Here is a 23001-nt window from a genome sequence, read left to right as displayed (position 1 = left end):
TGAAAACAATTCCATGTCAGCTTAGAACCCCCCCCCCCCCCACGGCTTAGACGTTTTAAATGACTTAACATTTGATTTAATGTACTAAAGGGATTTCCCAAAAGTATTCCAGTCTGTCCATGGCTGTTTGATACACTTTTTTTACTCACTTTGTCTCTCTCATAGTACAACAGTGCCCTCATGTGGTCAGATAGAGAGAGAGACACAATACAGGTAGATACTTTAAATGCTTTTATTGCTATCCATTTGATTTTTTTTCTTCCCAGAACAAGATTTATAAAGCTCAAAGCGGACGTGAGGGTCACTCAGTGTAAACATTATGAGACGACAAGAAAAAAAGGCAAAGCTTTTCCAATTTTTGACACCGTCAAAATGATAAATTTTCTTCAAATCAAAACAAAATAAAAAAGGCAGATTTTTTTCTATATGTAGTTAACGTCTAAGTCACATACAATAACCCCTTAAAAAGGCAGACAGTTGTTCTGTAAAGTTTAACAACAAAATGAAACAAAGCAGCAGTTGTTAATACAAATCTACTTTAAAAGACACCAGAAGGGGTACAGTAGCCTGATTCCAGGTCTGTTTGTGCTGTCTTGCCAACTCCTATGGGCAGCATTGGCAAGACAGCATAAATAGATTTGGGACCAGGCTAGGGGTACAATATTACTTTGACAATACTGTAGGACATGATTAGATCAACATAAACAGTATCATATCAACTGATTGGATCTTTTAGACCATAGAAATAGTAAACCATAGATTCTATTTCTATGGTTTGGACTCTAGTCCATTTCAGGCATAATGGAAACTAAAACTCCAAACACACTGAAACTACATGACGGATATGTGGGAACTAAGCCCTGTGTAATCCCCAAAATAAGCATGGGTTACCATAGTGACATTGCCTAGGGTGGTCAACAACATCCCAGACTAGAACAGCACTCACGTGTTTCGGCAACAGAACGACACACGGATTTAGTTACAATATAATTTCTGAACAAGAAAACATAATACAAGTGCTACTAAACACAGAATTACTTTTCATGTACATCATTCACATATTTTTAAGTATATATATTTTTTAAAATAATTAATTTCTTTAATAGTTTTGACTTTTAACAAGACAGACGAGGCAGGGGGAAAAAAACAATATTTTACCCGCTCTCCTAATACGGAAGAGTTGACAAGGGATTGGTCGTTTTTGGTGAGTGGTTTAAGAGCTATACAGTTTTTGGTATGTGGGTGTGAGTCAATGGTTAGAATGGTTTAGCCTACTGATACAGTTGAAGTCGTAAGTTTACATACACTTAGGTTGGAGTCATTAAAACTCGTTTTTCAACCACTCCACAAATTTCTTGTTAACAAACTATACTTTTGGCAAGTTGGTTAGGACATCTACTTTGTCATTTTTCCAACAATTGTTTACACAGATTATTTCACTTATAATTCACTGTATCACAATTCCAGTGGGTCAGAAGTTTACATACACTAAGTTGACTGTGCCTTTAAACAGCTTGGAAAATTCCAGAAAATGATGTCATGGCTTTAGAAGCCTCTGATATGCTAATTGACATAATTTGACTCAATTGGAGGTATACCTGTGGAAGTCTTTCAAGGCCTACCTTCAAACTCAGTGCCTCTTTACTTGACATCCTGGGAAAATCAAAAGAAATCAGCCAAGGCCTCAGAAAAAAAAATGTAGACCTCCACAAGTCTGGTTCATCTTGGGAGCAATTTCCAAACGCCTGAAGGTACCACGTTCATCTGTACAAACAATAGTATGCAAGTACAAATACCACAGCACCACACAGCCGTCATACCATTCAGGAAGGAGACGCGTTTTGTCTCCTAGAGATGAACGTACTTTGGTGCGAAAAGTGCAAATGAATCCCAGAACAACAGCAAAGGACATGGTGAAGATGCTGGAGGAAACAGGTACAAAAGTATCTATATCCACAGTAAAACGAGTCTTATATCGACATAACCATTCAAAGGCCGCTCAGCAAGGAAGAAGCCACTGCTCCAAAACCGCCATAAAAAAGCCAGTCTACGATTTGCAACTGCACATGGGGGACAAAGATCTTACTTTTTGGAGAAATATCCTCCGGTCCGGTCTGATGAATCAAAAATAGAACTGTTTGGCCACAATGACCATCGTTATGTTCGGAGGAAAAAGGAGGATGCTTGCAAGCCGAAGAACACCATCCCAACCGTGAAGCACGGGTCTTCCATATGGACAATGACCCCAAGTATACGTCCAAAGTTGTGGCAAAATGGCTTAAGGACAACAAAGTCAAGGTATTGGAGTGGCCATCAAAGCCCTGACCTCAATCCCATAGAATATTTGTAGGSAGAACTGAAAAACCTTATGCAAGCAAGGATGCCTACAAACCTYACTCAGTTACACCAGCTCTGTCAGAGGGAATTGGCKAGAATTRAACCAACTTATTGTGGGAAGCTTGTGGAAGGCTACCCGAAACATTTGACCCAAGTTAAACAATTTAAAGGCAATGCTACCAAATACGAATTGAGTGTATGTAAACTTCTGACGCACTGGGAATGTGATGAAAGAAAAAAAAGCTGAAATAAATCATTCTCTCTGCTATTATTCTGACATTTCACATTCGTAAAATAAAGTGGTGATCCTAACTGACCTTTTACCAGGATTAATTGTCAGGAATTGTGAAAAACTGAGTTGAAATGTATTTGGCTAAGGTGTATGTAAACTTCTGACTTCAACTGTACTTAGATACAGATTGTGTAATGCAGTTTGTGGATCCTTTAGAATGCAACCCTACAGTGTGCGACAGGAAGTACTTGCTGATTGGCTCATTTTAGTCCTGAGCCTGGTACCAGCCAATGCCATGACTTTTAGTGATCTTGACAGAACAGCAGTCAACTTCATGCTGATTCTGTCTTTTCTGYTCCACTAGAATGATTTGCTAAACATGATATTTTAATGAGACATCCTCATACTTCACACATCAGAAAACACACAATAAAACTGACATCTTATGTCCTTATAGGAAAAAGCTGGAGATCAATCTGCAATCCAACTGTTGAATACTTCATGCCCACATTTTATATATTAACCAAGAAGCCCTTATAGCTAGTAGTGGTCAAATCCTCTCTTCTGTGTAGGGGTATAATATACTGTGTCTGTTAGCGCAAACAATCCTGGCTAACTAGACTAGAGGAAGAGCCTCATCAGTGTCCCATCTGTAATGCAGGGAGAAGTTGATGAATGCAGTCCCCTGTGCTAACTATGCCTGGCTTTGGTCAGTCTTAATAGAGRTGCTCTATACCACCTACTCTCAGTCACTACACAGCAGACCGGGGCTCAAATACTACAACACGTGCTTGACTGAGCTTGCCTGCTGCAATATAACCAATAGATACGTCTCAACCGTGCAAACCACGCCCATCTGACACTCCAAGCAGGCTAAAGCAAACACTCAAAGTATTTGAAAGATTTCAAATAGTATTTGAACCCAGGTCAGGTACATTGTGTGGGACATTGGTCTGCTTCATGTCTGAGCTACAGGGAATGGACACTCACTTGACCTTAATGTCATTCATTCAAACATTAATTTAAATTTACACTGACACCATCATTAAATAAAAGGGAGTGTATAATACAGAATGTTGAAGGATAAAAGGTTGTGCCACTTTTAACTGCTTTAAACGGTAATAGCAGTACGTCGACAGTCAGCAAACTTTGATCGAATCTTCCGCAGAAGAGTCAGATTATTAAAAAAACACTCAAAATAAAGCTAACAGATCATTCAAAATCTCAAATCAATCAACAAAAACGGATTATAATCTCTTAATCTGTTTTTAATAACCATGAATGTATGTATTTGCTGTGCGAGTGAGTGTGTGGTTCCATTTGGTCTGCCACTGGGGGAGAAATCAACATGCATACACATACACTGATCACGTGACGAATCAGAACACACACAAACATATTCACAGACATGGCAATCTCCAGTGAAAAACACTTCCTCTCCTCTCCCCCTAAATTGCCCCTAGAACACTTATCCAAGATCAGTTTAGCATTTTCACCTGTAATAGTTACGATTAGGAGGGGGTGAGAGCGTTAGCTGATCATAGATCTTTGCTTATGGGCAACTCCTCCCCTTTTCTCTCCTCCACACTCAGGGATCACTCGGTGTTCTCCGGGCCCTCCGTTTCCTCGGGCACTGCCCCCTCTCCCTGGAAGAGTTCTTCCAGCAGCTGCTCTCCGGCGCCCCCTGCCCGCGATGCCCAGAACGCGGCGCTCTCCCTCAGGCCCAGGGTGCGCAGCAGTCGGGCGTAGTCRACGAACGCAGCCCCGATCAGCTTATGTGGCGACACATAGGTCAAGGAGAAAACACTGGGGAATGGTTTCAAATAAAACCCCTCAATGGGCCCGAAACCCAGGACCATTCTGCACAACAACACTTTAGATTCCTCTCAATCAAGATTACTCATGGAACAGACACACAGCAGACTACTCTCTTGGGCTAACCTAGCAGGGTATGTCCCTCCAGGATAACAATCAGAGTTTTTGTTCTCTGTGTCTGAGTTCTCTGATATCTTAYGACAGAAGGTAGCCAAACCTAGCTATTTAAAGAGGGGCAGTGAATTTAAGTTGCTCAATAAAGTGTGGTAAAAACAAGAAACAGACAAACCCCAATGCACAGTAAGATGTGGTTGGATAAAGGATGTGAAGTGTTCAGCCTGTAGTTGAGTGTTAACACTTCTGGCTCTGCACATACTGTGTACCACAACCCCGGAGACTGAGGTTCAATCCCCGCCTCAACCCTTCATACTGTTTCACCTATTCATCAATCTCCCTCTCTTCTGTCTGAATAAAACATCAAGGTACAAAAGGTAGTGTGGTGTTCACTCTTCAGGTGAAGAAAATAAAGCATGTGAACGGTCCTATAAAAGGTACAGTACGTCCAGACTGCTGTGGTATTAGACCAGACACACTTTATGTGAGAAAGACTGAGAATAACCTGATTAGCACAGCCGCAGACTGTATGATGTCTTCACTTTGAAAGGATATTGGTGGAATCGTTGGCCTCCATCACTCCGTACTTCAGACAGGCTTCAATGAAGAGCGCCGCACGGTCAAAGTACCTCATGCTGTCACAGTTGAGATTGATGGATGGGAGAAAGAGGTAGAGAGACAGGGGGGAGAGAGAGAGAGAGAGAGAGAGAGAGAGAGAGAGAGGAGGGGGGGTGGGGGAGACATCAGAGAGAGGAGGGGGTTGGGAGAGACATCAGAGAGAGGAGGGGGGGTGGGAGAGACATCAGAGAGAGGTGTGCATCATCACAACTTTCATATCTCTGTTCTTGAAGCTTCATGTCAGCCTGCCAGCCACACGCCTTTCTAATTTCATTTGAGATGTGTCATGGGGAGAGGCATATTAAAATGCAGGCTGCAACTGAGACAGCAGGTCCACTCACACAGAGCAGATCAATATTGAAAGTGGCGAGAGAAGCAAGGTAGGAGGACACCACCGCACCTTTGTAAATGCTCAAAGTTAGACAACGAGGACCAATTTGGAGACAGAGTGATGGATAACACAGAGCTGAGCAAAAAGCAGAATAAAGTCCCAGAGGAGCTGATCATGGGGAAGATGAGAGAGAGAGGCTGTTACGGTTACCTTTGGAGCATCTCTCCTACTTTATGGAAGCAGCCCAAGGATAGCAGCACTAGGATGGCCTTAGACTTCTGGTTGACCTGGGGGGAGCAGAGGTGCTCTGCCCAACGCTTTAGCACGTCTGAGCTCTCTGCCGGGTTCAGGCGCACCTGGCACACAGTCGCAGGCACACGCGCATACAGAGGCAGACATACGCAATCAAGTTAGAATTTCAACTAGGTTTCATAGGCTTTATCTTAACMACCACGACATTTTACATGACGGTACACTCTTGATTTGCAACGAACCATCTCCTTGACTCCGGCCCAGCAATATGATCTGAGAGTTTCTCCGGGCCTAGTACTTTAAATGGGATACTGATGATGGACAGATGAGTGAAAGATAAGTTACCTTAGCCAGCCAGGCAGCGCGGTTCCACTCCCCATAGGTCTGCAGGTATCGGCATGCGTCCGCAGCCTTGTCAATCAAACACAGCAGTTGTACTCCCTCTGACAGACGGAGAAAAAAAGAGAGTGGGAGAGAGAGCGAGACAGAGAGAGTGATGGAGTGTGTGAGATGAGGGTGGTTTGAGGATTGATTACTAAGGGAAGCTATAACTGCGCTAAAAGGCCTTTTTTTWATGGGCTGTGGAGTTAAACTACCTGTTATGTGAGCTGCTGTGCTGCAGAAGGGGACCGTGGTAATAATACACTGCATAATAATACACTCAACACACAACCTACTCCATAGAACTAGAGGTGGGGGCGTGCAATGGCAGAGGCTCTGCCTAGGCTGTTCTGGGTATTAGAACACCACAATGGTACCACAGTTGAAACAATAGTCTCTTTGTAGCCACCTGCGTAGATATACAGTATAATACTAGAGTGACTGACATCATAAAACTTAACGGAACTAGTGTTCTATTGAGCTTTATGGCCACCAGTACATGCCAGATTGCCTTTGGAGATCATGATTGTGGCCACCAGTTTGATGGTGCTCTGGGAAGGCAGCTTAGAAATAAAATACTAGAGTGGCAGATGTCATAAACCTTCCATAAACTAGAGTTATATTTAATTATATGGCTTCCAGTTACCTGCCAGTTTGCCGTTGGCGATCATGTTGGTGGCCACTAGTTTGATGGTGCTCTGGGAGGGCCCTGAGGAGGTGATGGTGGTCACCAGACACGCCTTCAGCGAGTCACAGTAGTAACTGGGGTTGTCAGCACTAGTCTCCAACAGCAACTGCACCGCTCGGTCCGTCTGAGGGAGAGAAGACAGGAGAAGAGAAATGTTTTAAGATCATTTGTTATTTTAAAGGAGGCAGTCCCACAGCTCGCAACTGTTTTCTTTTCTTTATTGGGGATAAAGACCGTGAGAGAGAGACAGGGAAGTTGAAAGAGGGTGTGTGTCAAAAGTATTGTGTTGCTTTGAGTTCTCTCGTCTCGCTGTTCTTTATTCAATGTCTGTGATGCCTACCATTGTCCAAATTGACAGTGTTTTTCATATGTTTTTGGGGCATCTCTGTTATGTTTGCAATGTCTTTCTTTTGTGGACTCTAGGAAGACTAGCGGTCGCTAGGGCCAAGGCGTCAGCTAATGGGGATSCAAATAAAGAACAAAGAAAAGAGGTACAGAGAGTGAATGAGAGGAGGGAAAAACACAATCATTATTTATACCTTTAATCAGGTAAATGGTGGCAATACACTATGGACCAGTGAGTAATTGACCAGTGAGTAATTGACCAGTAGTTAACTTCTTTGGTATAGGGGGCAGCATTTTCACTTTTGGATGAATTTCGTGCCCATAGTGAACTGCCTCCTACTCTGTCCCACATGCTAATATATGCATATTATTATTACTATTGGATAGAAAACACTCTGAAGTTTCTAAAACTGTTTGAATGATGTCTGTGAGTATAACAGAACTCATATGGCAGGCAAAAACCTGAGAGGAATCCAAAACGGAAGTGAAAATTCTGAGAGTGGTCGTTGTTAAAGTCATCACCTATTCAATTCCCTGTAATATATGGATCTGTTGCATTCATACGCCTTCCACTAAGATGTCAACAGTCCAGTAGAACGTGGAATGAAGCTTATGCTCTGTGTATCCCATGGAGGGGGATGAGTCAGTGGTCTGGCAGATTGCCAGTTCTTGGTCACGCGCTTTCTCATTTATATCGTCTTGCGTTCCATTACTTTAGAGACTGAAAAGAATTCTCCGGGTGGAACCTTATTGGATATAAATGATAACATCCTGAAGATCTGATTTCTACTAAGTTTTGACCAGTTTATTCGACCTGGAATATAACTTTTAGAAGTTTTTGTCCGACATTTGCTGCAGCTGCTGAGCGTTGGACACGTGCACTACAACATGCTAGCAAAATTAGCTAATTGGACATAAGTAATGGACTTATCGAACAAACAAGAGATTTATTGTGGAAACTAGGATTCCTGTGCACTGCATTCTGATGAAAGATAATCAAAGGTAAGGGAATATTTATTGATGTAATTTCGTATTTCTGTTGACTCCAACATGGCGGAAAATTTGTTACTATCTGAGCGCCGTCTCAGATTTTGCATGGTGTGATTTTTACGTAATAAAAACATAAATAATCTGACCAGCGGTTGCATTAGGAACAAGGTGATCTTTAATTATATGTAAACATGTATCTTTCATCAAAGTTTATGATGAATATTTCTTTATTGACGTGGCTCTCTGTAATTACTCGGATATTTTGAGGCATTTCTGACATGGCGCCAATGTAAACCGAGATTTGTGGATATAAAATATGCACATTATCGACAAAACATAAATGTATTGTGTACATGATGGTCATATGAGTGTCATCTGAAGAAGATATTCAAAGGTTAGTGATTAATTTTATCTCTATTTCTGGTTTTTGTTACTACTATCTTTGCTGGGAAAATGGCTGTGTTTTTCTGTGGCTATGTACTGAGCTAACATAATTGTTTGGTGTGCTGTCCCGTAAATCCTTTTGAAATCAGACATGTTGGCTGATTCACAACATGTGTAGCTTTAATTTGGTGTCTTTCACGTGTGATTTTATGAAAGATTGATTTTTATGGTAATATATTTGAATTTGGCGCGCTACATTTTTTCTGGATTTTGGCCAAGTTTTCGGCTACCATCCCACCTTCCTGAGAAGTTAACATAAACATGTTTAGGATCTCCAGACTTCCGAGCATAAAGTGCATTTGGAAAATTTCAGACCCCTCGACTTTTTCCACATTTTGATAAGTTACAGCCTTATTCAAAAAATGGATTCAATTGTTTGTTTTTCTCTCTCGTAAATCTCCAGACAATAGCCCATAATGACAAAGCAATAACAGGTTTTAGTATTGTAGCAATGTATATAAACTCAGCAAAGAAAGACATTTTTCAGGACCCTGTCTTTCGAGATAAAAAATAACTTCACAGATCTTCATTGTAAAGGCTTAACTCTACTTGGTATCATCCGCGATCCGGGAGCACCCTCATCAGTAAAAAGCTGATAGCATAGCCTAGCATAGCGCCACAAGTAAATACTAGCATCTAAATATCATGAAATCACAAGTAAGACACCAGATGATGTGAATCCACATCATCTCTATCCGATTTATAAATGTTTTACAGGGAAAACACAATATGTATTTCTATTAGCTAACCACGATAGCAAAAGACCCAACCGCATATTTTCACATTTTTTACTGCATAGGTAGCTATCACAAATTCGACCAAATAAAGATATAAATAGTCACTAACCAAGAAACAACTTCATCAGATGACAGTCTGATAACATATTTATTGTATAGCATATGTTTTGTTTCGAAAAATGTGCATATTTCAGGTATAAATCATAGTTTTAATTGCAGCCACCATCACAAGTCTCACCAAAGCAGCTAGAATAACTACAGAAACCAACGTGAATACCTAAATACTCATCATAAAACATTTATGAAAAATACATGGTGTACAGCAAATGAAAGACAAACATCTTGTGAATCCAGCCAATATTTCAGATTTTTTAAGTGTTTTACAGCGGAAACACAATATAGCATTATATTAGCTTACTACAATAGCCTACCACACAACCGCATTCATTCAAGGCACGTTAGCGATAGCGAATAAACCAGCAAAAGATATTAATTTTTTCACTACCCTTCTCAAACTTCATCAGATGACAGTCCTATAACATCATATTACACAATACATATGGTTTGTTCGAAAATGTGCATATTTAGCGGTACAATTCGTGGTTGAACAATGAGAATACTAGCCAAACTGCACAAAATAATCCGGATATATTTCTGACACTCACATCATCTAATCAAATAACTAATCATATACTTTACTAAAAAATACAGGTTGGACAGCAAATGAAAGATACACTAGTTCTTAATGCAACCGCTGTGTTAGATTTTTAAAAATAACCTTAGTACGACATACAGCTTACGTTATAGCGAGACAGCGCCCGAAATCTGGGCGGAATATAGTCTAAACATTTGACAGAAATTCAAAATAATATCATAAATGGTTCCTACTATTTGATGAGCTTCCATCAGAATCTTGTACAAGGTGTCCTTTTTCCAGAATAATCGTTGTTCGGTTGTAGAATGTCGTCTTCATCTGTCGATTTAGCTAACAAAGCTGGCCATGCGGCACGGAAGTGCKCAACTCACCAGAACGCATAACAAACAAAATACCGAAAATCGCAATCAACTGCTATAAACTGATATAAGTCGGTTTAATATAACTAGTTTATGATGTTAACACATATATCAAATAAAATCAGAGCCGGATARATCTAACTTCTAAAAGGAAAGCTTTTCTGAACGCAATGCAGAGGTCCCTCTTGCGTCAAGCCAAACGGTGGAAAGACCAGACCCACGGTTCCAAGAGGTCTTGTTCGGCCTCAGATCTAGCTAGACACCCCATTCCAACTCTCACTGCCTACTGACATCTAYTGGAAGGCGTATGCAGTGCATGTAGACCCAAAGATTCCATGCAAATTAATAGACTGACCCTGGAACAGAGCCCTCGATTTCAGATTTCTCACTTCCTGACAGGAAGTTTGCTGCAAAATGAGTTCTGTTTTACTCACAGATATAATTCAAACGGTTTTAGAAACTAGAGAGTGTTTTCTATCCAGTGGGTAATAATAATATGCATATTGTACGAGCAAGAATTGAGTACGAGGCAGTTTAATTTGGGGACGATTTTTTACAAAGTGGAAATAGCGCTCCCCCATTCCCATGCTTGTTCAATGAACCATAAACAATTAATGAACATGCACCTGTGGAACGGTCGTTAAGACACTAACAGCTTACAGACAGTAGGCAATTAAGGTCACAGTTATGAAAACTTAGGACACTAAATAGGCCTTTCTACTGACACTGAAAAACACCAAAAGAAAGATGTCCAGGGTCCCTGCTTATCTGCTTGAATGTGCCATAGGCATGCTGCAAGGAGGCATGAGGACAGTAGATGTGTCCAGGGCAATAAATTGCAATGTCCGTACTGTGAGACGCCTAAGACGGCGCGACAGGGAGACAGGACGGACAGCTGATTGTCCACGCAGTGGCAGACCACGTGGAACAACACCTGCACAGGATCAGGACATCCGAACATCACACCTGCGGGACAGGTACACCGGCAACAACGTCGCCTATGGGCACAAACCCACCGTCGCTGGACCAGACAGGACTGGCAAAAAGTGCTCTTCACTGACGAGTTGCGGTTTTGTCTCACCAGGGGTGATGGTCAGATTCACGTTTATCGTCGATGGAATGAGCGTTACACCAAGGCCTGTACTCTGGAGCGGGATCGATTTGGAAGTGGAGGATCCGTCATGGTCTGGGGCAGTGTGTCACAGTACTTTGTTTTAGTACGTTCGGCAGCGATTACAGCATCGAGTCTTCTTGGGTATGACGCTACAAGCTTGGCACACATGTGCAGATCCTCTCAAGCTCTGTCAGGTTGGATGGGGAGCGTCGCTYCACATCTAATTTCAGGTCTCTCCAGAGATGTTCAATTCCGGGCTCTGGCTGGGCCATTGAAGGACATTCAGAATCTTGTCCCGAAGCCATTCCTGCGTTGTCTTGGCTGTGNGCTGGACCAGACAGGACTGGCAAAAAGTGCTCTTCACTGACGAGTTGCGGTTTTGTCTCACCAGGGGTGATGGTCAGATTCACGTTTATCGTCGATGGAATGAGCGTTACACCAAGGCCTGTACTCTGGAGCGGGATCGATTTGGAAGTGGAGGATCCGTCATGGTCTGGGGCAGTGTGTCACAGTACTTTGTTTTAGTACGTTCGGCAGCGATTACAGCATCGAGTCTTCTTGGGTATGACGCTACAAGCTTGGCACACATGTGCAGATCCTCTCAAGCTCTGTCAGGTTGGATGGGGAGCGTCGCTYCACATCTAATTTCAGGTCTCTCCAGAGATGTTCAATTCCGGGCTCTGGCTGGGCCATTGAAGGACATTCAGAATCTTGTCCCGAAGCCATTCCTGCGTTGTCTTGGCTGTGSGCTTAGGGTCGTTGTCCTGTTGGAAGGTGAACAGTTGCCACAGTCTGAGGTCCTGAGAGTTCTGGAGCAGGTTTTCATCAAGGATCTCTCTGTACTTTGCTCTGTTCATCTTTCCCTCGATCGTGACTAGTCTCCTTGTCCCTGCCGCTGAAAAACATCCCCCACAGCATGATGCTTCCACCACCATGCTTCACCGTAGGGATGMTGCCAGGTTTCCTCCAGACGTGACACTTGGCATTCAGGCCAAAGAGTTTAATATTGGTTTCATCAGACCAGAGAATCTTGTTTCTCATGGTCTGAGAGTCCTTTGGGTGCCTTTTGGAAAGTCCAAGCGTTGTCATTATGGGGTATTGTGTGTAGATTAGGGCTGTTGTGGTGACCGTATTACTGCCACACCGGTGGTCACGAGTCATGAAGGCAGTCAAATTCCACATGACCATTTAGTCACGGTAATTAGGCRTCTCCAAGCTCTGATGCTGCTAATGGTCATTAGTAGCCAACCAAATTTGCTAACTGCCTGGTACTCAGCACTCTATTGTCCCTCTAATCACTATGACATCAATGCAAATGCCATCGAAAATCTAAATCAAACACTTCATGAGAGTCAATGAGGTCATGTTGCACAACATTTRTATAGGCTATGCAATTGTGCGAGAAAACAGATTGACGGCCTCTTAAAAAGAGAAGGATCCCATCAGCTTTCTATAGGCTAAGCCTACTATATTTATTTCTCAACTTTCCTAATATTAAGCAAATATAAAGCACATTGCTTATCTTTACAACAGGAGTATAGCCTACCTGGCTGGCATGAAAATGAACCACAGGAAAAGTGTCCTCCATTCGCTATTTAAGTGCASAGATGACATGTATTTTTCCCCCTGCCCCTGTTTCGAGTCAGGTGCATGTTAATGGTCCATTTTAAATCAAAACGAACTTCACACATATATTATTTAGTATATGTAAAGCCAAGATTAAATCAAGAATAGTCTGATGGGTGACAATATTAGCCTATCACTTACGAATTATATGTTATCACTTGTGAATGATGAACAGGTTAAGGCAAGAAACAATATATATATWTTTTTTTACTTTGTCGAATAATAGTCGCACACCTCATGTTTTGATAATGTTTGTATCACAACTAAAGTGGCCAAATAACTTCTTAAAAAGAAGCACATTAATCCACTTTACAATACTGTATGCAGCACGAGTTTCAAGTTTTGGGAAGATCATTTTCACAATAAAAATGCACCTTTATAATAAAAGGATAACATGCATAATCACATTTTACGGTCAATTTTGATAATGGTGTTTTCCCGCTAATGGAACATCCGCGCTTATAGCCTACTGCCATGTGTGCAACGCTGCGCGTATGTGAAGAAATAGTGTAATAGTTGATCAACATTTTCAGCTAAATGTTCTGATCTGTTGCGTCATCCTCATRCCCGCAAAAACGTTTWKATTTTTTATTTATTATAGTGGTTGTGTTAATTTGGGATCTATCGCATCCCACAACTGTCCCAGATTATGTTTGGAATATTTATTTCTCGCACAGAATAGCTCAACTTTTGTACTATGGGGGATAGTAGATTGACATAGGCTAGTGCTTTTGCTGCTCTTCAGGCCTACTCATCTTGTTGTCTGACAAAAAGTAAATGTGYACAGTTCTTACAATATCTTCAACATGCACCTCGGAATTGGATAAGGACGTGCGCAGTTGCGTCCCCAATGTGTCTGTCTTCACTTGTAGCCTGTGAGAAAGACCAGATGACGTGAAGGAGAGCTGTGTGAGTGAGGTGAGTMGTGCTTCGGAGCAGGCAGCACACAGGGAGAAGGGCTGCAAAAGGCATGGATTTTTTTAGGGTGCATTATGGCCAGACAAAGGGGATGCCGCTGGGAAATTCGAGGCATTATCAAGTGTAAATGAGAGACTGACGAAGTGTGTACAGCCTGCGCAAAAAACAAAGCAGAGTTCATGCCTTTCAAGCAACTTTTTTCAAATCATCATTAGTCACATCATGCAGCCTTACAATGTATAAAAATATCAAAACATATAGCCCAATGTTTGTAAAACAACTAACGTGTCATTAACCTCTCTTGGGTACGTGAGACGTTAGTGTCCCACCTCTTCAACAGCCAGTGAAACTGCTGGGCGCCAAATTCAAATACAGAAATACTCATTATAAAAATACAGAAAACAAAACATATTTTACATAGGTTTAAAGATGAACTTCTTGTGAATCCAACCACGGTGTCAGATTTTTAAAATGCTTTACGGCGAAAGACGTAAAAGGTAAACAAGAAAGGCACTCTCTCGGTCGCGCGCATGAAAAAGCTCTGTGACACTTTAGGGTCCACTCATTCAGACTGCTCTTAGTTCCTAATTTTTCAGAATACAAGCCTGAAACAATTTCTAAAGACCGTTGACATCTAGTGGAAGGCATAGGAACTGCAATTTGAGTCTTAAGTCAATGGATACTGTAATGGCATTGAATAGAAAAGTACAACCACCCCCCAAAAGATTCCTGAATGGATTTTTCAACCTGATTTTTCTCAGGTTTTCGCCTGCCAAATCTTAGAGTGTTTTCTTTAGAGTGTTTTCTATCCAAATCTACCAGTTATATGCATATCATATCTTCTGGGCCCGAGAAGCAGGCAGTTTAATTTGGGCATGCTTTTCATCCAAAATTCCAAATGCTGCCCCCTACCCGAGATAAGTTAATAACTCTAAATTAAGCATAAAAGAGTACCTATTTCTTTGTTAACCGCTCAACACAGAATAGCCGCATGTGCGCACTCCAAATCATTTGGAYAAAAATATCCTTTATATTTTATTCAGCTTTGTTCAATTGTATTCTTCACACGTCTGCTAAATGATATGGCATAGCCAGATCAGGACCTAACATAAGGACAACTCAGAGTATGCTATTCTGTTCTTCTGAAATAGACTACATTTCCTTCATATCATGTTTCTTTAGACCTGTCTAAAATATATTATGGTTTTATTGTGAAGGTGTAGGCTATACTACATTCATTTATTAGACTATGAAGTAAAATGTAGATGTTCCAAAGGTCTGCATCAGTGGCTTGTAGMCTARGTGTGGAACCATTTTAGAATTAGGCTGCAACATGGAAAAAGTCAAGGGGTCTGAATACTTTCCCGAATGCACTGTTTATGTACTGATGTTAAATCAGGTTTACTGGATATTACGAAAGGTGTCCCGCGGGGGTTGATTCTGGGTCCTGTAATTTTCACTGTTAACATTAACAATATCAGCTTGTCTGTAATWTTTTTTTAACGTGCACTTGAATTCCGATGATAGTGTTGTGTATGCTATTGCCCCCACGGTTGACCAGGCCCCATCTGAACTACAGTCTGCATTCATAGTATTACTGAAAAGCCAGCATCAAAACATTTCAATTTAATCTCAGGCTGTAACAATGTAACACAACAAAATGTGTAAAAGGTCAAGGGGTGTGAATACTTTCTGAAGGCACTACTGTACACTATGGGCTGCATGATGCGACTATTGATCATTTTAAAAAGTCAGAGGAAAAATGCATGCGTTCGGTTTCTTGCCTTAGTAGACTGCACATGCTGGGCATCAGTCTCTCATTCACGAGTGATAATGTGTGAAATTAGTTTCGATTTTCAATTTAGAATGACTCATTATCATGCACCTGTCAGAACAGGGGAAGGAAAAAAAAACATCATCCATTAACACTTAAATAGCGATTGGATGGGGGTTTGTGAATCATTCATTTTCATTAAAGCCAGGTAGGCTACTCCAGTTTTATTGCGAAGCACTGTGCTTAATATTAGGAGTTGAGAAATAAATATAGTAGCCTAGCAATAGAAATCTGGGATKCTGCTCTTTTTAATAGAGGCCATAAAGAAATGCAAAGCCTACACTGTAAAGAGGTTGCCATGAATTTGACAGTACCTTACAGTGGCATGTAAAATTCGGTATTTCATATTACAATAGGCCTTCACCTACTGTAATATAAAAATGGTATRAACGCAAGTACTGTACACAGTACAATACCGTAAAATCGACTGTATTATACTGTAAAAACAAATGCTACCGTAATCAGAATGAATGGATGAATMAAATTAATTGAGGGGAGATGTTTGTATTTCACAGTATTTTACTGTAATTACAAGGGATTGGTAAAAGCAAGTGTTTACACATTACAGCATATTAATTGCTGGTGTTTTATTTCARTTGCATTTCTAGAGGCCTTAACAAAGGCTTCCAAAACTGGCGGTGACTACAGACCAAAAAAACATGGCAAAACGCTCAACAATTTAAGGTTTAAGACTTGCTGCCACTCCAATCTYTACCCTATACAGTGCCTTCAGAAAAGTATTGGTACCCCTTGACTTGTTCCACATTCTGTTGCGTTAAAGCCTGAATTAAACATGGATTAAATTGAGATGTTGAGTCACTGGTCTACACACAATAACACCCCATAATGTAAAGTGGAGTTGTTTAAACATTTTTTTATTTTTTACAAATTCATAAAAAATGTAAAGCTTAAATGTCTTGAGTCAATAAGTATTCAACCCCTCTTATGGAAAATCTAAATAAGTTCAGGAGTAAAAATGTGCTTAACAAGTCACAAAATAAAWTGCATGGACTCACTTCGGTGTGCAATAACAATGTTAACAGGATTTTTGAATGACTACCTCATCTCTGTACCCCACACACACAATTATCTATAAGGTCCCTCAGTTGAGCACTGAATTTCAAACACAGATTCAACCACAAAGACCAGGGAGGTTTTCCAATGCGGGTATGCTTGTAATCATTATGGACTGATGAGTTTTTCAGGATAAAAAAAWMTATGGAATAGAGCTAAGGACAGGCAAAATCCTTGAAGAAAAACTGGTTCAGTCTGCTTTCCACCAGACACTGGGAGATTAATTCACCTTTCAGCAGGACAATAACCTAAAACGCAAGGCCAAATCCTTGCTTACCAAGAAGAAACGGAATGTTCCTGAGTATCCGAGTTACAGTTTTGACTTAAATTTAAAATCTACGGCAATACCTGGAAATGTCTGTCTAGCGATGATCAACAACCAATGACAGAGCTTGAATAATATTGAAAAGAATAAGGAGCATGTTGCACAATCCAGGTGCAGAAAGCTCTTAGAGACTTACKCAGAAAGACTCACAGCTGTAATTGCTGCCATAGGTGCTTCTACAAAGTATTGACTCTGGGTTTGAAATGCAGAAGAAATATTTCCGCATTTCATTTTCAATACATTTTCAAAAAAATTATAATACATGTTTTCACTTTGTCATTATAGGGTATTGTGTACATGGGTGAAAAAAATATTTTATACATTTTGAATTTAACACAACAAAATGTGAAATAAGTCAATGGGTATGAATACTTTCTGAAGGAACTGTACATTTTAAATTGATGGGGCATTATAAGCACAAAGGAGTCAAATTGGTACGGGGCGGCAGGTAGCCTAGTGGTTAGAGCGTTCGGCCAGTAACCGAAAGGTTGCTAGATCGAATCCCCGAGCTGTCGTTATGCCCCTGAACATGGCAGTTAACCCACTGTTCCTAGTCATTGTAAATAAGAATTTGTTCTTAACTGACTTGCCTAGTTAAATAAAAAATACATTAAAAAAAATTAMCTCTCACAGGTGCAACAAATATAGCCTCTTACAAGGCATGCATCAAAATATGTTAATACGACAGAAACAACAATACCATGCGCCCACTAGTGGTGAAAAGGTTTTTGGCACTCCAAAGATACGGTACTGTATTCTGTGGGGTGGAATTACAGTACCATTAGAAATTCAATACTTCTATCAGCCACAAAAATGTACCATAATTTACTGTAATCAGTAGTAAAACTGCTTTGTAACTGTATTTTACTGTTGACAATACCCAACATTACTGTATAAATTACAAATCAAATCACATTTTATTTGATATAGTGTATAGAAATGTTGCGCTTATAAGAACACATTTCATTCCACGCATCAATAAGCTATTTTAGGAGCTGGCTCTCGCTGCGCGACATGTGATATACTGCTGAAACTGAATGAATTTCTCCAACCCTGTTCCTTGAGAGCTAACCCTCCTGAAGGTTTTCGCTCCAACCTCAGACGTTACCAACCTGTTTCAGCTTATCAAGCAGCCAAATATCAGCCTCACATTCCAAAATGTGTTCCAATGGCATGAAGTGTTTGACTAGATTTTTGATTATATTTGCATTGATGTCAGAGTGATTAGAGGGACAATAGAGCGCAGAGAACAAGGCCATTAGCAACTTGAGGTACTTTAGCAAGTTTGGTAGGCTACTAATGACCATCAGTGGTAGGAGTGGTGGCATTCATACAGAGCGCAGTTTTGGAGTAGCCTTGTTACCGTAACTCAGCGGTCACGTAGAATTTGACTGCGGTCATAACTGGTGACTGCCGGTGTGGCTGTAATACGGTCACCTTAACAGCCCTATTGGCYCGTCTTCATCCTCCACTGACAGGTGTGTTGGAGGGAAAGAGAGCAACAACACTCATCCCTGTTCATCAGGCTACACTCAGAGTGGCGGCTGGGAAAGAGGGGGTGAGAGAAAGAGGGAGCGAMGGAAGGAGCAGAAAAGAACAGTGTGTGCGTTGTAAATATTGTGTGTGTGAAAGAGAGTAATATTCGTATGAAAGAAAACCTTATTACTTCTGCAGGTGTGCTCAGGGGTGTGTGTGTGTGTGTAAAAGTGTTTGTGTACAAAATAGAGATTTAGTCTGAAATAAAGAATACAGTATATTGTATTTGTGTGTGTGCACACACACGTGTGTGTGTGTGTGTGTGTGTGCGTGCATATGACAACTTCTACAGAAGCCCATACAGTAGTGTAAAGACAGTAGTACTGACCTGTCCCAGCAGGAGGAGCTGGTCAGCACACTTCTTGGTGTGTTCATAACTGGACCTCTTCACCTCCTGTAGATGGACTCGCTCCAACTGGAACCTCTGTTACAACACACAGAGAGCGAGATTGAGAGAGAAAGAGGTGAAGAGATGGAGAGATTATTATTTAACCTTTACTTATCCAGATTCGTATCATTGAAATAAAAATCTATTATTTCACAAGAGAGACCTGTTTCAAGATGGCAGCCATCAACAGTTACTAAAGTTATAGTTACACACATATAGTAAAGGTACATTCAATTACGTCACAAACAAAACATAGCAAACGCAATCCTCAAGTCACGTGGTACGAGTGGCAATCACAATTGTCATCTACATATTTATCGACCAACCTCTTATATTCCCGAAATATAATATTTGTTTTGGCCTGGTGAGATTGTTCATGAGATCATTACGTGAGTAGAGATGGTGAAGAAGAGAAAGGAGATGGAGAGTAAGAAGGTAAAGGGATTGAGACGAGGTAAAGAGCAGAACATGTCATTACATTGTTGTTTAAATGTTCAAGAATCGTTATTCTATTGCACTGCCACGCTTCACCAGACATTTATATTCCGCACCAACCCATCACAATGATTGCATTTAATGTTCACCGCAGGATAATTGATGGAACCCCAGACAAATGCATGAAAGTGTTTTCAGAGCAAAGAAGAAAAGTAATAAAATCTAGAATTACATTGTCTAGTGGATAGACCCGATGGATTTTCCAAAACACAAGAGCTAATCAGAGTATTATAAGAGGACTGAGGAGAAGATACTGGGCAGAAGAAGTGCTGTGTACCACCCATTACCTAGTTAAATAAAGGTTAAATAAAAACAAATGAAATACCAAAGTTCTCTATGACAACTAAGGGGATAGTGCTAAACACACATGTTCACTGCAGGTAAATGTAGTGTTCAGAACATGTTGGTGCAACAGTTGAAGATGGACAGAGGAAGAGAGGCTGTTTTGGTGCCATCATCATCTTCCCCATCTGCTACACCATCTTAGTTAACCTGCTAAAGCTAAAGAAGAGAGCAAAAGTGTGGAGGCGAGCTGAGCCTGTTGAAGCGAGCCTGAACTAAGAGACTGAATTTTGACAGAGATTGAAAAGTGTCTTGTTACTTGAAGTTGACCTTTGCTTATTGTCTAAGTTCAGGGGGGTTCTGTTTTAACATGTTCTGACCAAAGTCCTGCCATGACTCTCCTGTGATGATCCAAAGGATCAGGTTACAGTGGATCAGCTGTACAGAGCTCTCTCTCTCCCGCAGAGGGAGAGAGGGATGAATGTGGGGGGAGGTTTATGGCACTTCGATCGTAACCCATGGGCAGCAGACGATTCCTTTTGAGGCCTAATTTGGGCAAATGGAATGTCTCTGTTACAGAAGAGTTTACCGCCCAAGAACTTCAACATCAAACCATGGATACTGGTACAACATATTTCAAAACCCGAATATTGGGACTGATGAGAGATGGAATATGGAAAATTAACGTCTATTTTGGGATGTCATTAAAAGTTGCATGAAGACGTTATAACGAAAACATTGTAACTTGAAGAATTTTCATACGGTGTATGTCATGTTTACATGCTTTGCATTGTGTGGAAAATATCCAGGATGAAGAGAATGTTTTGTGACGATAAGATTGTGATTTTATTTCTCTAACGAGATCATAGTAAATTGTGATACCTTGCCTCTTAACTAGCTACACCCCAGGGAACCCAGAGAGCGTGTCAGCAAGACGTAAACACCCCCTTGCTACCCGAGGGTATAAAGCATTTTAGTTAAGAATTTACATATCAGACTAGAAGGGCCACAAGCTGCAGCTGAGGTCTACAATTAGTCACGACCCCGAAATGCAACACGAGTTTGAAGAAGACAAAGGAACCTCATAACAATCAATGATACAGTTGAGTACTGAGTACTGTATCTAAGAAGGTCAATTTCAGCAGGACCATACGGTTCTTCTCTTCAAATCATTGTTTGTCTACACGGCTTTTATCACCACTCTGGGATCATCGACACGGCTGATTAGCTGTCCTCAGGAGACCACTCTTCCAGAACGAGTGCAAGTAAACAGACAACTAAGAAGGACAATATGACATCTTGTGGACAATCAGAGACTTACACCCAAGAACAAAGGAGAAAGAACAAGGCCTCTGTCGAACCCTTATCACCACATATCACTGAACCTGGCCCACGAAGGCCTGGGCCCAACAGAGATACACCAACCTTCAACGCGTAAAAAAATAATAAGTCCCCTTTTCAGGACCCTGTCTCTCAAAGATAATTCGTCAAATCCAAATGACTTCACAGATCTTCCTTATAAAGGTTTTAAACACTGTTTCCAATGCTTGTTCAATTAACCATAAACAATTAATGAACACGCACCTGTGGAACGGTCGTTAAGACACTAACAGTTTACAGTCGGTAGGCAATTAAGGTCACAGTTATGAAAACTTAGGATACTAAAGAGTCCTTTCTACTGACTCTGAAAAAACCAAAAGAAAGATGCCCAGGGTCCCTGCTCATCTGCGTCAACGTGCCTTATCAATTTGTGTGGTACGGAATGATCAGTGAGACGTTTGTGCAGATTAACGGAGTTCAGAATGAGACTGATATGAGGAAATTATTAATTGATGACTGGTGTGATATCTATATATTCTTGAGTTAATTCGGGAAATGGTAACTCATTAAACAAACTTTTCCCATGGTGCCCCAAATTCCTAATGAGTTAATTGTTACATGATTAATTTAATCGAGTAATAAACATAGTAGGTAATTATTCGATGAATAGCAGTCATCACATTAATGATAATGGACTGTCGTGACGTGACTGTTTTAAAATGAGTGAAGTCGATGGAGGTTTGTTTGGTGTTATATCTACACTCTATTACTTTCAATTTAGTGAAGACAATGGAGTGTGGTAAGTCTTATATGCATACTCAATCACTTCGAAAAACGTGGAGATGGTGGAGTGTGGCTAGCACTGAAGGGTGTTTCCATAGGAGGCGGCCCAATTTCATTATAAAAGGGAGAAGTAGGATAATAGATATTCAATCTTCTTCTTCTTTTGGATGTTGCGGGCGGTGGAGGCTGGTGGGGCGGACCTGTGGGAGAGCGGGCTCATTGTGGTGGTTGGAGTGGAGTGAACTGTCAAACGTGGTTTCCATGTTTGGTACCGTTCTGTTTGTTCCGGCCAATGCGGTGGGCCCGTCGTCTTATGGCTCCTCTCACCGGCCTCCACTGCTTGCGAGTATTCTTTGGCAGTTTTACTTCAACGCTGGGGAGCTAGTTACACATGTCTGTCTTTACTTTTTGAGGGAAAATGTACTTGATACGATTGTGATGCCCTGGATAAAAGCATCTGCTAAATGACTAAAATGTCAAATGTAACTAGAGCTTTTATTCAATTCAGTGATTAATTCTGTGTCAACCACCTGCTTTGGACATAAAACCACATACAAAGAACAATATTTGTCTTATTGTTCAGTATGTTCAAAGGCCTTCCATAGGCATAGACTGTCAGTGTACTCTCATTAGGCTCATGTTATGGTGATTTTGGAATAGTCTGACAAATGTATTTTTGACTGAAAGCTTATCACATCTTATCTAATATTGCAGATCATTTTTCTTCATGTTGATATTGGTGGGCAATGGGCATGTAGCTGAAGTGTCTCAGAGTAGGAGTGCCGATCTAGGATCAGTTTTGCCTTTTAGATAACAAGGAATAACATTGTGGGGGTCCTGATCCTAGATCCTATTGTTATGCTATTGTTAAGCATTGAAGTGATTATTCTAGTGAAACTGTTCTTTCTGTCCATTCAAATTGTCATCAATAAAATGCAATTGTGTTCGTTGTCCATAGCTTAAGACTGCCCATACCATAACTTCCCCGCCACCACTTGGCACTCTGTT

At 40.9% G+C, this 23001-nt stretch overlaps 1 protein-coding gene across 1 annotated transcript in view; it reads right to left on the bottom strand.

The window, feature by feature from the left end:
* Positions 1-218: 218 nt before the first annotated feature.
* wdr11 (WD repeat domain 11) overlaps positions 219-23001 on the bottom strand; it is a 142131-nt gene continuing 119348 nt past the window's right edge. The window contains exons 24-29 of the mRNA XM_023970051.2: positions 19054-19149; positions 6727-6892; positions 6045-6142; positions 5658-5803; positions 5054-5133; positions 219-4346 (exon numbers count right to left, since the gene is read on the bottom strand). Of these exons, the coding sequence (XP_023825819.1) occupies positions 4165-4346; positions 5054-5133; positions 5658-5803; positions 6045-6142; positions 6727-6892; positions 19054-19149 (768 nt within the window). The 3' untranslated portion in view covers positions 219-4164. The remainder of the gene's footprint in view (positions 4347-5053; positions 5134-5657; positions 5804-6044; positions 6143-6726; positions 6893-19053; positions 19150-23001) is intronic.

This window comes from Salvelinus sp. IW2-2015, linkage group LG25 (genome assembly GCF_002910315.2).
Source record: "Salvelinus sp. IW2-2015 linkage group LG25, ASM291031v2, whole genome shotgun sequence".
NCBI classification, from domain to species: domain Eukaryota; kingdom Metazoa; phylum Chordata; class Actinopteri; order Salmoniformes; family Salmonidae; genus Salvelinus; species Salvelinus sp. IW2-2015.
This window is presented reverse-complemented; position numbering and strand designations above follow the sequence as displayed.